Here is a 17,678-nt window from a genome sequence, read left to right as displayed (position 1 = left end):
TTTTCTGCCTGTAGATAATTGAGTTAATGCAGTATCTTACTCAATTATCTCCTGGGCAGAGGGGATGGATTTTGTGCTGTGTGTGTGTGGGGGGGAGTGTTGTGCCTTGTAATCTTATTGTTACTGGTCTGTGACGTTGTAAATCAGTCTACCATCAGGTCCATGTGGGCGTACCCCTTGCAAGGGGATTGTCATATAAGGCCAAATGTGGCACCATTAAACTGAGTTCATTTTACCCCTTCATGAAGTCTTGGCTCATGTTTGGGGGATTGGAGAACTATATTCACTCTGGGGATTGCTATATCACAATACCCCCCTGAGTATAATCACTAGCTCTTATAAGAGCTGTTCCTGCAATACTCTCTGGAGTAAGAGAGGTTCACCCACTGGAAGCTGTATCCTGGTCTTGGGTCCAGGGTGGGTAGAGGACAGCGAGACCCCAACCAAGCTGCGGCGGTTTTGGGGGTTTATGGTGGTTATGGTGTTTCAGTGCAGTGCTTATGGTACTTGCAAGTACTAGGAAGCAGCGATTGACAGAGGTACCAGGCGGTCTGTAATAAGTCCCTACTTTTTTGTATGATTTAATTAGATTGTTAGATTTTGTTAAAATTTCAATGAAATTCCAATGCAGTCTTTAAAGTTGACAGTATTTAGGGGTTTATCAACTAAAATGGGTGTCACAAGATAAAAACAAAGGAAATTCAACTGTTACACCCAAGTAGTCAATATAGTCAGGTTTAATAGCAGATTCGACTTGAACCTGAAACAAATGAGGATACTGATTGTTATTAAGTAATTTGTATCAATTAATTGTGTATACAATGATTTACATATTTTTGTATTGGTGTATTATGTCATTAAAATTGTACTTGGCAAGAGGTGGGATTTATTAGGCAGCAAATCAACTGCCAGTGCTTGAATTTCATGTGTTGGAAGCAGGGAAAATGGGCAAGCGAAAAGATCCGTGTGACCTTCACAAGGGCCAAGTAGTCCTGTCTAGACAGCTGGGCCAGAGCATCTCCAAAATGGCAAGTGTTGTCAGGTTTTCTCAGTATGCAGTGGATAGTACCTATCAAAAGTGGTGCAAGGAAAGACAACTGGTGAACCGGGTCATGGGCGCCCAAGGCTCAATGATGCACGTGCCGAGAAAAGGCTAGTCCCTCTGGTTCAATCACACAGAAGAGCTACTGTAGCTCAAATGTAGCTCAAATTGCTAAAAATCTTGATGCTGGAATGATAGAAAGGTGTCAGAACACAACGTGCAGTGCAATTTGCTGTGTATTGGACTGCATAGAAGACCAGTCAGAGATCCCATGATGACCACTATCCACCGCTGAAAGCTTCTTCAGTGGGGACGTGAGTGTCAGAACTGGACAATAGAGACATGGTAGAAGATTGCGTGGTCTAATGAATCACATAGTCTCTTAGATCAGGTGGATGGCCAGGTGCGTGTGCATTGTTTACCTGGGGAAGAGATGAAGCAGAATGCACTATGGGAAGAAGGCAGGCTGGCGGAGGCAGGATTATGCTCTGGGCAATGTTCTGCTGGGAAACCTCATGTCCTGGAAATTCATGTGGATTCTAGTTTGATTTGTACAGACCATGATTGTTGCAGACCATGTACACCCCTTGATGACAGTGCTCTTCCCTGATGGCAGTGGCCTCTTTCAGAAGGATAATGCACCCTTTCACACTGCAAAAATTGTTCAGTAATGGTTTGAAGAACCTGACAAAGAGTTCAAGGTGTTCAAATTCCCTAGATCTAAATCTAAGCATCAGTGGGATATGCTGGAACAACAAATCCAGTCGATCCCATCTAGCAACTTGCAGGACTTTAAAAGCTCAATTGCTAATGGCTTGGTGCTAGATAACACAGGACACATTCAGAGGTATTGTGGAGTCCATGCCTTGACGAATCTGAGCTTTTTTGGCCGCATAAGGGGGGCACTATATTTGGTAGATGGTTTTAATGTTGTAGCTGATCAATGTAGATTGGCTGAACTATATGGATATTTTGCACATTTTTAGGAGTAGCTAGTATATATAAAAAAACTTATATTGGGCTCAGACTGCCGAGCTTATATTGGGGGGTTCAGACTGCCGAGCTGGACGGTCGCAAGTAAGATTAGCTCCTGCAACTTGCAACTCTCTAAGCCCCTAAAGCATGATTCTCGATGTGATTGCAGACCGACAGCGATGGTCCTCAGTGCAAAGGGGACACTGGATCCACGGTGAGGCTGGCTCTTTGAGTTTTAGTCCCCTGTAGGAGAAATCTTCGATGCCCCAGATGGGGCCTTCTCCGGCGGTGAGCGGGGCAGACGGCCACTGCCCCACTATCCTGACTAAAACCCATGTGGACCTGGCCTTGTTCCCCATCCCCAGTAATGCAACCAAGGCCCAGCGGCATTACCACCCCGATCTGCAGCCCAGGCGCTTCATAGCAGATGCTATGTGCGCCGAAATCAGAGAGAGTGTCTGTAGTGCCCCCGCGCTCGCAACACCCAGCGTGGCTTCCAAGCACAAGCTGGCCCGTTACCCACAACAGCCAGCTATAAGCACCCATCAAAGCGCCCTGGCAAGATGCTTACCTAATGGGACGCAATACTGGGCACGGCAGGCCAGCACTCACATCAAAGCAGAGTCTACTGATGCTCAGCAAGCGAAAACCTACCCCTCAAACATACCGGGGAGGCGGTCTCCCATATGAGGTGCCGCACCCTACTCCTGGATGGCCGCACACCACATCCCAGCCAACCCTGATGACGCCACACCGCATACTGACAGCTGGTCTGCAGCCGGGCCTTGCTAAGTCCATGGAGGGCTTCAGCTCAGTGGTGACTCAAGAGACCATTCTGCTACCCTACCGTATCGTCATCTAACCAGTTGTATCTCCCGAAGCGGCAGATTCTCCTTCTGAGCCAATGTGTGGTGTGGGCGGACAGCCTTTACAGAGTTCCACGCTGCTAGGCACTACAGAGTAGCATTACTCCTTGCCTGCTTCGGCATATCAACAGAGGCAACCAGCAGAACTTGAACATAAATGTTGTTTAGCATATCAGTGTAGCCTGGTATATAAATGTTTTTATCATAATGTGTTTGCTTAGCTTGCTAACCAACAGTTCTAAACTAAGGGTCCTAAAAGTGTCTTCTTTACTGTTAATGCATTATAGACCCAGGGGAACTAGACAAGTTTACAAGTTTACTAGACAAAATGTTATGCTCTCTTTGTTTAAGCCATATGCTACCTTTCACTACAGGCACTAGACAGCCTCTGTAATTTCTGTGGTAAACCACTGGTTAGGCAGCCTGATTCTATACCTAGACTTTACTATTTTGCCAGTTAGGATGACATAACAGTACTTACTTTTTGAAACACGCATAAACACTTTACCTTCTTAACGCATAAAGGCAATTCACATGGTGTCCAGCTATGTACTGTATGCTGACTCCTGATACCTTAATCGCTCTGCTCTATACGGCATAGTTATATAAATGCATTTCAAATGCAGCATCTACTGTCTCTTCCTCAGACAAGACAGATTTGACGAACCTGCTTAATACAACCCATATTAACACAAGCCTACTGTTTACCCTGTTTCTGTTATATTATAAAATTGTGCACTGCCTATCTACTACCCTAATTGTGATGTATGCTACTAAGCTCGAGGAATGCCGTTGGGGTACCTCAAGCCTGTTTGTACTAAATTTATGCACTGCAATAAAAAAAATGTATATAAATTTTTTATACATACAGTCAGCGTTGTATTTACCACGAAGCTGACAAGGCATTTGCCTTGGGAGGTACTTTCAGGGGGGCGGCAAAACAAGCCGCCTCCCTAAACGCCCTGGCAAATACCTTGCCAGCCTCTTGTCTTGGGGGGGCCCAGGAGCTGGCCACCTCATACCCCCAGAGGCTGGCATTACCTGATGTCGGAGGCTGGTAGCGAGGGAGCAATGTCCCCTATGCTCTCTTTGCTCAGCTCCCTTGCGTGCACTGCAGTGATGCCGGAATATGACATCACTCCATCATCACTGAGAGGCGCGCCTAAATTGACCACACGCCTGTCCCTCTGGCAGTTAAAGGATCCCCACTGGACCCCAGGGAAATGGAGAATTCACTCCAGCAAAGGTATGGAGTCTGAGTGGATTGAAATAAAACATTATTTTTTTATTGTTAGTGTGTGTTTGTCTGTTGGTGAGTGTGTTCGTGTGTCTGTGTCTGTTAGTGAGTGTGTGTGTCTGTTGGCAAGTGTGTTTGTGTGTCTGTCAAAGAGTGTGTGCCAGTGAGAGTGTGTGTCTGACACTGAGTGTATATGTGTCTGACACTGAGTGTATATGTGTCTGTCAGTGAGTGTGTCCGTCAGTGAGTGTGTACGTGTATTTGTCATTGAGTGTACGTGTGTGTGTCTGTTGGTGGATGTGTGTGTCTGTCGGTGAGTGTGAAAGTTTCAGTGAAAGAGTATGTTGGTTAAACAGTGTGTGTGTGTGTGTGACAATGACTTTGTATCTTTCAGTGAGTGTATGTCAGTGTATGCATCAGTGAAGGTATGTGTCTGTCATGCAAAGAGCGTGTTGTTTTTTAAAAGGAAGTGGAATTTAGAAGGGGGTGTCTGAGTTTTGTTAATGCCTAGGGCAACACAATACCAGAATACACCACTGCATATAGTATATACACATATAATTCAATATTCCTGTACACACATCATATCTTATGGATATATCTTATGGATATTGAAGCATGATCTTTAAAGTTACACTCCAAGAACCATAATCACTAAGTCCATATGTAGTAGTTATGTAGCCAGATGTGTATTAGCCGATTGCCTTCTCCTCTGCCGCCACAGTTCCTTGTTCCCTGCAGTTCAAGGCTTAGCTCAATGACTGAGAGTACTCGGCTGACACTCTCAGCCAATGAGCTAGTCTGCAGGGCAGGGCCTAGTTAAGGGAATCTAATGGAAACTTCTTGCATGATCTCCTGGGCTCCAGAGAAGGATGCAACTAGCTCTGCAGACAATAGGTAAGTTGTCAAACTACTCACAAATGGCCCACCTGATATCAAAACGACTATGGGCTAGAGTTCAGTTAATCTTAGACTGAGCAGCAGCTCATGGGAATTGGGAAGATATGTAATGGAGATCTGCTTATTACCACATTTTGAGAAAAATCATCTTGTCCAAAAAAACAAAGTAGGCCTTCTTTTTCTTATACATTTCACTGGAATGTCATTGATTAACCACTACAGTGGGCTGAAGTTAAGGAAATTATAGCCTTGATGCGGACACCTACAGGGCTGTAAACGTATGTGTTAATTGTTGGGTATTCAAAGACAAAAATAGTCGAATTGAAAAGATCATGCAAATTAGCTATGTTTTCAGTTCTGTCTTTTTGGTGTAAAATTTTAATTTCAATTACCATCCATTACATCGCTAACACTGTAAGTACTGACTAATCGCATTGCTCACTATACAAATTACATTATTTTTTTTCAGTTATACCTTTCCAAGGCACTCAGAAAATGTGTGAGCATGCAAATGGACATCAAATGTTCATAAGCAATTAGAATTTCTATTTGAAAGAATGAGGAGCAGTTAGTGTACAACAATGGGTTTTGTGATACTTTCTTTGTTTCTCAGGCCTTTTAAACATCTTCATATCTTCTATCTTTTCCAAAAAAGGGAGAAGTACATTTTACTAAGTAATTTCACCAAATTCTAATCCAGTGTTTTCTTTTCCAGGCATTCAACCACCGCAGATGGAAACCATTGAGAAAGACCATGTGGAACCGACTCATGTGTATGTTCATATATTACAGATCTATACATTTCTACAATATTTTACGGCTTTCAGTCGATTCTGGGAAGCACTATCTAGCTGTAGCCATAACAACATATAGCCATCTCCTGTTTCCAAACCAGGGGTTGTGGGTTGTGTTTAATTACTTAGAAGAAAGCAAAATTCACATGATTTAATTGTCAGTATTTTCATATATGTCTTACTTGAAATTAGGCTCGCTCTTATGCCTTTGAGAAATTAAGTCTAGTTTGTAGAAGGAAACTATTGAGGCTAAGTTGCAGTTTGGAAATATACATTCATATTATGTTTTACATTTTCTTAATGTTTTATATTTGCTGCACTCTATAGAACATTGATTTAAAAAAACAAACAAACTAACAAACATACAAACAAAAACAACTTGGTTTAATACCAGTCTTTCTTGCAGATTATTTGTTCAGCAAGTTCTGCAAGAACTGAAACAATATCACGGGTAAGTATAATACATCAATGATACTCAAAATACTCTTTATGAATAGGGTTGCAGAAGTTATTCATTAGGTATGGAGAATAGGCTATATTTTACATTCCTGCTATTAGAGAATTGGCTGAGCATTTTGGAAAGCCGATTGGATGCTGATCCCTCAATATATCATACAGGTTATATGTAAAAGGTGTACAAGAAAAAAAAGGTGCTTACAATAAAATAAAATAAATGGTAAAACAATGTGATAATAGATAAATATTAAAAAGGTAAAAAAAAAATTGCCTCACCTCATAGTGAAATAGCTCAAAAGACACCAGACTAACACATCAAAAATAAAAAAGTTGTGCTATACCTTTAAGATATATAGTGAGTACATAAAGTGTACACAGTGCAAGTGACAGTGCACTTTTAAAGTTCTGTATTATGTATATCATAAGTAAAATAAAGTGCATATGAATACCAAGTGCAAAAGGTGATCACTGTAAGAAGAAAAAAAAAACACTATGAATATTTAAAATGGGAACTTCCTGATTATCTCCTAGATATATTGAAACATAATGGATGAAAACAAACAGAGAGAAAAATTAGTGTAATATTGTAACATCACAGAAAGTAAGGTAAGAAAATTAAATAAACTCACATAGAGAGAACAGTGGAAGTCTACTCTAACTTACATAGTTACATAGTTAGATAGCTGAAAAGAGACTTGCGTCCATCAAGTTCAGCCTTCCTCACACCTGTTTTTTGCTGTTGATCCAAAAGGCAAAAAAAAAAAAAAAAAACCCAGTTTGAAGCACAATTTTGCAACAAGCTAGGACAAAAAATTCCTTCTTGACCCCAGAATGGCAGTCAGATTTATCCTTGAATCAAGCAGTTATTACCCTACATTGAAAGATTATATCCTTGAATATTCTAGTAGCTGTTTGAACATCTGTATGGACTCTGCTAAAACCACTTCTTCAGGCAGAGAATTCCACATCCTGATTGTTCTTACAGTAAAAAAACCTTTCCTTTGCCTTAGACGAAATCTGGCTTTAGTCCTTATACTTAGGACTGAGAGATTGTAGATGACCAGGACAGCAACTGGATATGAAGAAATTCTTTGTTTATTATAAACAAGATAAAAAAAAATCACACATCAAGTGATTCAGCTCTTTCACCCAAAGAAGCCTTTATCCCTCAGTTATGAAGTCTTTAAAAACTCGCGGCTAGCACTAACGGTTTTCAAGCTGCAGTAGCAATGGACAGTAGTTGCGGGAATATGAGCATCGTACGACCACATGATGACGTTGTACGTATCTGTGCGTGATGACGTGTTTTGCCTCGGTGGCTTCCTCAGTTCACGTCACAACCCTGCTGTCCTTGTCCATTTAAATCCACTTGAGTCGGTGTGGTATTGTAACAGTGTTTTCTGATTAGTTCTTCCGGAAAACTGAAGGTTGAGTAGCTATTATGCAAATATGTAAATTCCACAAATACATGGTATATCCCCTAAACAATGCATTTGACATAAAATCACAAAACTGTACAAAGTCCTTTATAATGCAACATCCTTTATCCCCTTAAGGACACATTACATGTGTGACATGTCATCATGATTCCCTTTTATTCCAGAAGTTTGGCCCTTAAGGGGTTAAAAAAAGTGTGTGTGTGTGTGTGTGTGTGTCCAAATAAAACTAGAAAAGCTACAATTTCTGGGGAAATTGTGTAAAGTGTTCTTGCCTCCACCAGTAGTCTACAACTAGGGATCGAGCGATTATCGGTTTTACTGATATTATCTGCCGATATTCGGTATTTTCGGCAATATCGGTATCGGCCTCTAAAGATACCGATATTGCCTATATTGATAGTGAGAAATGCATTCCAACTTTTATTTATTTATATAGCGCATTTAATTGCAACATTGTTGCCCAAAGTGCTTCACAGTTACATTAAAACATACATTTATAAAAACATTAGCAGGTGGACAAAAGGCCCTGTCTATGACATCACTTGCAGCTCCAGCCAGGCACAGGTCAGAGTATTTTGGCAGTTGCCATCTTCAAACGATCATATTTTAAAAACTATACATCCTACAGCGAAGAACTTTATATTGTGAGAATCACAAGACCCAAACCTACATAGTGATGCATAGTATGATGATATTCCGTGAACCATTCGGCGAAAAGTTACACAAAGTAATAGCACACCAATCGGGAACACACTGCACGTTTTGGTATATTACTGTCTATGTAGTGTAAAAACTGTGGGAGGAGTTAGTGTGGTAATTTTGGCTATAATAATAAGAATAATATATTTGTGAGATAACATTAAGTGGTCTTGCTCTGAGTGCCCATATTTGTTTGCATTCTCCACTTAAAGGGGTGGAAATTCCCACCAAGTAAATCTGAACCGATATTACCACTCATAAAATGATTACAGCTGATGGCTCAACTACTCAAAATAACCAACTAGGGGGGCGGGGCCTGACCGCCGAGCAAGCAGGAAGCGGGCTGAATGAGCTCCTCAATTAATCGTGTGATTAAAATTAGTTTAAGCAGCCGAAATCGCCTTATGAGTTGTGGAGACAGCATTGACAATCCCCCAAATCAACTGGACACACTCTGCTTAACATTTGAGGGGCCTGAAGCTCCTTGCGGCCTGCTATCTGATCTGAGGTGGGAGACGCGGCCGATCTCCTGCCTTATTCTCAGCATGACCGTGGTCTGGGCCTCGTTTCTCCCCCCCTCTGGGCCGGCGGGGTTATCACGGTCCCCGCTGGGGGTGCAAACAACAGCTCCTAGAATAACAGAACAAGCCTGAGTGAGCAGCAACGCTCTTGACCCGAGGCCTGGCTATACAAGATGGCCGATGCACATGGTCCATCCCTGCAGGGCCAACAACACTCGACCCACTCACCTCAGGCATCCATGGATGCACTGGATGCCATCTTCAAGAGCTGCTGGGCGAAACTGGAGGCCTGCTCGAGAATGGCGGCACTGGTTGCTCAAACAGCACTGGAGACTTGAAAGCGACATGAACGGGAGCTGCAGAGGCTCCAGCCGGGCAAGCCGGCTCCAGGCACATCGGTAACCAAACTTGCATGCTCAACTGGGCAGAGACCCACCAGGAATATGGCAGCAGCACTCCATCCCCGCGGTCGGAGAGCCACCAGACGCCGCCATCAGAGATTGCGCCCACAACGCATTCGGAGAGCCTTGCATCGCTCCCCACATGGGAAGAAAGGGGACGGTCTGAACCCGCAGCCCTGCAAGGAAAACCGCAGAGAACTGCTCCGGCCTAGCACCTATTGCAAAGGACTGGCAAATGCTTGTAAGTGCCTACTGATGCAAGACAGCAATTCACTGAAGTTACCCCTCCAAATCAGGCCTCCAGGGTTGGCACCAGCTGATAGACTGCACAGCCACGGGGACTCGCACTACTCACCATTGTCATGACACACTGCCCGAATGCACAACCCGTGGCTATTGCCTCCAAGTTGAATTTTTTATCATGATTTTTATGCTTATTGTTATGCTTTGCTAGTGCCCTCAAATATTATTTTCATGTAATAGCCAGGCAGATATCCCAGACCACCAGCCTATCTAGATGCTATTCTTCTTGATGCTGCAGATATGTTTTGGCCAAGGATGGCCATGATAGTCCACCCAGCGGCTACTAAGCTACAGAATTACCATAGTTGAGCATGTTACCTTACATTTTTCTCTTTTATTATATTACTGTCAGTTAAAGGAGCATGTCTTAATTATTCCTCTTGTCCTCACCATATATGACATTGCTAATAGTATCCTGTTTATTACTTAAAAATGTGCAGGTAAACCTCATGCCACAGTATTATGCCTTTTGAAATGCCTGTGTCTGCTATTGTGGCGTCATGAGCTTGACTGTTATACTTATGCACTACAAAAATAAAGAATGAAAAAAAAAAAAAAAGAACCAAATATATAAAGTGCATAGTGCTTAACCAAGTGAAACGAGTGGGAAAGAAAAACCTTGGTCCTCAAGAGACTGAAATACTCAGTCGTGGTCTCTCTTTCGTACCTACATCGACAATTAACCAGTTTAAATGGAACACTGAACTCTTTAACTTTGGGAGACAAATGCAACTTAGAGAGTTCTATAATAGTGATGTCGCGAACACTAAATTTTCGGTCGCGAACGGCGAACGGGAACTTCCGCAAACGTTCGTGAACCGGCGAACCGGGCGAACCACCATTGACTTCAATGGGCAGGCGAATTTTAAAACCCACAGGGACTGTTTCTGGCCACAAAAGTGATGGAAAAGTTGTTTGAAGGGGACTAACACCTTGACTGTGGCATGCCGGAGGGGGATCCATGGCAAAAATCAAATGGAAAATTACACAGTTGATGCAGAGTCTGGTTTTAATCCATAAAGGGCAGAAATCACCTAACATTCCTAAATCGCAATGGATATGGATTGACACCTGACATATGACATATTGACACCTTGACATATGGATTGACACCTTTACATATGGATTGACACCTGTCCTCAGAGACCCTGATACATACTGACACAGAGCAGAATAGGGACTGTTCCCCTTTCATAGGGTCACTTGGCAGGTATGGATTGACACCTGTCCTCAAAGCCCCTGATACACACTGACAAAGAGCAGAATAGAGACTGTTCCCCGTCCTCAGAGACCATGATACACACTGACACAGAGCAGAATAGAGACTGTTCCCCGTCCTCAGAGACCATGATACACACTGACACAGAGCAGAATTGAGACTGTTCCCCCTACATAGGGTCACTTGGCAGGTATGGATTGACACCTGTCCTCAAAGCCCCTGACACACACTGACACAGAGCAGAATAGAGACTGTTCCCCGTCCTCAAAGCCCCTGATACACACTGACAAAGAGCAGAATAGAGACTGTTCCCCGTCCTCAGAGACCATGATACACACTGACACAGAGCAGAAAAGAGACTGTTCCCCGTCCTCAGAGACCATGATACACACTGACACAAAGCAGAACAGAGACTGTTCCTCCTACATAGGGTCACTTGGCAGGTATGGATTGACACCTGTCCTCAAAGCCCCTGATACACACTGACACAGAGCAGAATAGAGACTGTCCCCCGTCCTCAGAGACCATGATAAACACTGACACAGAGCAGAATAGAGACTGTTCCCCCTACATAGGGTCACTTGACAGGTATGGATTGACACCTGTCCTCAAAGCCCCTGATACACACTGACACAGAGCAGAATAGAGACTGTTCCCCCTACATAGGGTCACTTGGCAGGTATGGATTGACACCTGTCCTCAAAGCCCCTGATACAAACTGACACAGAGCAGAACGGCGAACGGAAACTTCCGCAAACGTTCGCGAACCGGCGAACCGGGCGAACCGCTATTGACTTCAATGGGCAGGCGAATTTTAAAACCCACAGGGACTGTTTCTGGCCACAAAAGTGATGGAAAAGTTGTTTGAAGGGGACTAACACCTTGACTGTGGCATGCCGGAGGGGGATCCATGGCAAAACTCCCATGGAAAATTACACAGTTGATGCAGAGTCTGGTTTTAATCCATAAAAGGGCAGAAATCACCTAACATTCCTAAATCGCAATGGATATGGATTGACACCTGACATATGACATATTGACACCTTGACATATGGATTGACACCTGTCCTCAGAGACCCTGATACACACTGACACAGAGCAGAATAGGGACTGTTCCCCTTACATAGGGTCACTTGGCAGGTGTGGATTGACACATGTCCTCAAAGCCCCTGATACACACTGACACAGAGCAGAATAGAGACTGTTCCCCGTCCTCAGAGACCATGATAAACACCGACACAGAGCAGAATAGAGACTGTTCCCCCTACATAGGGTCACTTGACAGGTATGGATTGACACCTGTCCTCAAAGCCCCTGATACACACTGACACAGAGCAGAATAGAGACTGTTCCCCGTCCTCAGAGACCATGATAAACACTGACACAGAGCAGAATAGAGACTGTTCCCCCTACATAGGGTCAATTGGCAGGTATGGATTGACACCTGTCCTCAAAGCCCCTGATATACACTGACAAAGAGCAGAACGGCGAACGGAAACTTCCGCAAACGATCGCGAACCGGCGAACCGGGCGAACCGCTATTGACTTCAATGGGTAGGCGAATTTTAAAACCCACAGGGACTGTTTCTGGCCACAAAAGTGATGGAAAAGATGTTTGAAGGGGACTAACACCTTGACTGTGGCATGCCGGAGGGGGATCCATGGCAAAACTCCCATGGAAAATTACACAGTTGATGCAGAGTCTGGTTTTAATCCATAAAGGGCAGAAATCACCTAACATTCCTAAATCGCAATGGATATGGATTGACACCTGACATATGGATTGACACCTTGACATATGGATTGACACCTTGACATATGGATTGACACCTTGACATATGGATTGACACCTGTCCTCAGAGACCCTGATACACACTGACACAGAGCAGAATAGGGACTGTTCCCCTTACATAGGGTCACTTGGCAGGTATGGATTGACACATGTCCGCAAAGCCCCTGATACACACTGACACAGAGCAGAATAGAGACTGTTCCCCGTCCTCAGAGACCATGATAAACACTGACACAGAGCAGAATAGAGACTGTTCCCCCTACATAGGGTCACTTGACAGGTATGGATTGACACCTGTCCTCAAAGCCCCTGATACACACTGACACAGAGCAGAATAGAGACTGTTCCCTGTCCTCAAAGCCCCTGATACACACTGACAAAAAGCAGAATAGAGACTGTTCCCCCTACATAGGGTCAATTGGCAGGTATGGATTGACACCTGTCCTCAAAGCCCCTGATATACACTGACAAAGAGCAGAACGGCGAACGGAAACTTCCGCAAACGATCGCGAACCGGCGAACCGGGCGAACCGCTATTGACTTCAATGGGTAGGCGAATTTTAAAAACACACAGGGACTGTTTCTGGCCACAAAAGTGATGGAAAAGATGTTTGAAGGGGACTAACACCTTGACTGTGGCATGCCGGAGGGGGATCCATGGCAAAACTCCCATGGAAAATTACACAGTTGATGCAGAGTCTGGTTTTAATCCATAAAGGGCAGAAATCACCTAACATTCCTAAATCGCAATGGATATGGATTGACACCTGACATATGGATTGACACCTTGACATATGGATTGACACCTTCACATATGGATTGACACCTTGACATATGGATTGACACCTGTCCTCAGAGACCCTGATACACACTGACACAGAGCAGAATAGGGACTGTTCCCCTTACATAGGGTCACTTGGCAGGTATGGATTGACACCTGTCCTCAAAGCCCCTGATACACACTTACAAAGAGCAGAATAGAGACTGTTCCCCATCCTCAGAGACCATGATACACACTGACACAGAGCAGAATAGAGACTGTTCCCCCTACATAGGGTCACTTGGCAGATATGGATTGACACCTATCCTCAGAGACCATGATACACACTGACAGAGCAGAATAGAGACTGTTCCCCCTACATAGGGTCACTTGGCAGATATTGATTGACACCTGTCCTCAGAGAGCATGATACATACTGACACAGAGCAGAATAGGGTTTTTAGTCGAATGTATCGCCCAGTGTCAGTCCCTTCGGGATCCATCCCTCATTCATCTTAATAAAGGTGAGGTAATCTAGACTTTTTTGACCTAAGCGACTTCTCTTCTCAGTGACAATACCTCCTGCTGCACTGAAGGTCCTTTCTGACAGGACACTTGAAGCAGGGCAGGCCAGAAGTTCTATCGCAAATTGGGATAGCTCAGGCCACAGGTCAAGCCTGCACACCCAGTAGTCAAGGGGTTCATCGCTCCTCAGAGTGTCAATATCTGCAGTTAAGGCGAGGTAGTCTGCTACCTGTCGGTCGAGTCGTTCTCTGAGGGTGGAACCCGCAGAGCTGTGGCGATGCGTAGGACTTAAAAAGCTCCGCATGTCCTCCGTCAACAACACGTCTTTAAAGCGTCCTGTCCTTGCCGGCGTGGTCGTGGGACGAGGAGGATGACTTTCACCTCTTCCCCTGTTAGATTCCCATTGTGCTGTGACATCAACCTTATACGCTGTGTAAAGCATACTTTTTAATTTATTTTGCAAATGCTGAATCCTTTCCGACTTGTTGTAATTCGGTAACATTTCCGCCACTTTCTGCTTATACCGGGGGTCTAGTAGCGTGGACACCCAGTACAGGTCGTTCTCCTTCAGCCTTTTTATACGAGGGTCCCTCAACAGGCACGACAGCATGAAAGACCCCATTTGCACAAGGTTGGATGCCGAGCTACTCATTTCCCGTTCCTCCTCCTCAGTGATCTCAATGAAGGTATGTTCTTCCCCCCAGCCACGTACAACACCACCGGTACCAGATAGGTGACAACGAGCACCCTGGGATGCCTGTTGTGGTTGGTCTTCCTCCTCCTCCTCAAAGCCACATTCCTCCTCTGACTCCTCTTCCTCACAATCCTCTTCCAGTGTTGCCGCATGTCCAGCAAGCGATGCTGATAAGGCTGTTTCTGGTGGTGATGGTGACCACAACTTTTCCTCTTCACGCTCATCTACGGCCTGATCCAGCACTCTTCGCAGGGCACGCTCCAGGAAGAAAACAAATGGTATGATGTCGCTGATGGTGCCTTCGGTGCGACTGACTAGGTTTGTCACCTCCTCAAAAGGATGCATGAGCCTACAGGCATTGCGCATGAGCGTCCAGTAACGTGGCAAAAAAATTCCCAGCTCCCCAGAGGCTGTCTTAGCACCCCGGTCATACAAATATTCATTAACAGCTTTTTCTTGTTGGAGCAGGCGGTCAAACATTAGGAGTGTTGAATTCCAACGTGTCGGGCTGTCGCAAATCAAGCGCCTCACTGGCATGTTGTTTTGCCGCTGGATATCGGCAAAGTGAGCCATGGCCGTGTAGGAACGCCTGAAATGGCCACACACCTTCCTGGCCTGCTTCAGGACGTCCTGTAAGCCTGTGTACTTATGCACAAAGTGTTGTACGATCAAAAAAAAAGAATAATAAAAAAAAAAAGAACAAACTATATAAAGTGCATAGTGCTTAACCAAGTGAAACGAGTGGGGAAAAAAAAACCTTGGTCCTCAAGAGATTGAAATACTCAGTCGTGGTCTCTCTTTCGTACCTACATCGACACTTAACCAGTTTAAATGGAACACTGAACTCGTTAACTTTCGGAGACATATGCGACTTAGAGAGTTCTATAATAGTGATGTCGCGAACACAAAATTTTCAGTTCGCGAATGGCGAATGGGAACTTCCGCAAACGTTCGCGAATCGGCTAACCGGGCGAACCGCCATTGACTTCAATGGGCAGGTGAATTTTAAAACCCACAGGGACTGTTTCTGGCCACAAAAGTGATGGAAAAGATGTTTGAAGGGGACTAACTCCTTGACTGTGGCATGCCGGAGGGGGATCCATGGCAAAACTCCCATGGAAAATTACACAGTTGATGCAGAGTCTGGTTTTAATCCATAAAGGGCAGAAATCACCTAACATTCCTAAATCGCAATGGATATGGATTGACACCTGACATATGGATTGACACCTTGACATATGGATTGACACCTGTCCTCAGAGACCCTGATACACACTGACACAGAGCAGAATAGGGAATGTTCCCCTTACATAGGGTCACTTGGCAGGTATGGATTGACACCTGTCCTCAAAGCCCCTGATACACACTGACAAAAAGCAGAATATAGACTGTGCCCCCTACATAGGGTCACTTGGCAGGTATGGATTGACACCTGTCCTAAAAGCCCCTGATACACATTGACAAAGAGCAGAATAGAAACTGTTCCCCGTCCTCAGAGCCCCTGATACACACTGACACAGAGCAGAATAGAGACCGGGAGTCTAGTAGCGTGGACACCCAGCACAGGACGTTCTCCTTCAGCCTTTTCATACGAGGGTCCCTCAACAGGCACGACAGCATGAAAGACCCCATTTGCACAAGGTTGGATGCCGAGCTACTCATTTCCCATTGTTCCTCCTCCTCACACAGAGCAGAATAGGGACTGTTCCCCCTACATAGGGTCACTTGGCAGATATGGATTGACACCTGTCCTCAAAGCCCCTGATACACACTGACAAAGAGCATAATAGAGACTGTCCCCCGTCCTCAGAGACCATGATACACACTGACACAGAGCAGAATAGAGACTTTTCCCCCTGCATAGGGTCACTTGGCAGGTATGGATTGACACCTGTCCTCAGAGCCCCTGATACACACTGACACAGAGCAGAATAGAGACTGTTACCCCTACATAGGGTCACTTGGCAGGTATGGATTGACACCTGTCCTCAGAGCCCCTGATACACACTGACACTTAGCAGAATAGAGACTGTTCCCCGCCCTCGAAGCCCCTGATACACACTGACAAAGAGCAGAATAGAGACTGTTCCCAGTCCTCAAAGCCCATGATACACACTGACACAGAGCAGAATAGAGACTGTTCCCCGTCCTCAGAGACCATGATACACACTGACACAGAGCAGAATAGAGACTTTTCCCCCTGCATAGGGTCACTTGGCAGGTATGGATTGACACCTGTCCTCAAAGCCCCTGATCCACACTGACACAGAGCAGAATAGAGACTGTTCCCCGTCCTCAGAGACCATGATACACACTGACACAGAGCAGAATAGAGACTGTTCCCCCTACATAGGGTCACTTGGCAGGTATGGATTGACACCTGTCCTCAAAGCCCCTGATACACACTGACAAAAAGCAGAATAGAGACTGTTCTCCCTACATAGGGTCACTTGGCAGGTATGGATTGACACCTGTCCTCATAGCCCCCGATACACACTGACAAAGAGCAGAATAGAGACTGTTCCCCCTACATAGGGTCACTTGGCAGGTATGGATTGACACCTGTCCTCAAAGCCCCTGATACACACTGACACAGAGCAGAATAGAGACTGTTCCCTCTACATAGGGTCACTTGGCAGATATGGCGTGGTAGTGGGAGGAGGAGGCTGACTTTCACCTCTTCCCCTGTTACATTCCCGTTGTGCTGTGACATCACCCTTATACACTGTGTAAAGCATACTATTTAATTTGATCAGCATGGCCACTTGAGTTTTTATAGTATTCACGCTGCTTGTAGTTTATATATGGTTCACAAAAAACAAACAAACGATAAATTAAACATGTAAGGATTCAGAATTTTCTTTCAAACCCTTACACATTGTGTGTATGTAGTTTTTGTCTTAAGTTTGTGGCTTTAACCCCTTAAGGACTTATGACATGTGTGACATGTCATGATCCCCTTTTATTCCAGAAGTTTGGTCCTTAAGGGTTTAAAGAGGTTCACGTTGTTTCTATGATGTGCATAACATGTTCTTGTAAATATTTGTTAAATTTT

The 17,678-nt window shown here is 44.6% G+C and overlaps 1 protein-coding gene across 1 annotated transcript in view; it reads left to right on the top strand.

Annotated features, from left to right (window-relative positions):
• The window catches only part of LOC134612214 (rho guanine nucleotide exchange factor 18-like), a 262,991-nt gene that overhangs the window by 91,245 nt on the left and 154,068 nt on the right, over window positions 1-17,678 (top strand). The window contains exons 3-4 of the mRNA XM_063456564.1: window positions 5,736-5,793; window positions 6,221-6,265. Coding sequence (XP_063312634.1) covers window positions 5,736-5,793; window positions 6,221-6,265 — 103 coding nt within the window. The remainder of the gene's footprint in view (window positions 1-5,735; window positions 5,794-6,220; window positions 6,266-17,678) is intronic.

The sequence above is a fragment of the Pelobates fuscus genome, chromosome 5, assembly GCF_036172605.1.
Source record: "Pelobates fuscus isolate aPelFus1 chromosome 5, aPelFus1.pri, whole genome shotgun sequence".
NCBI lineage: Eukaryota > Metazoa > Chordata > Amphibia > Anura > Pelobatidae > Pelobates > Pelobates fuscus.
Note: the sequence above shows the minus strand (reverse complement) of the source record. Positions and strands in the feature narration are given on the sequence as shown.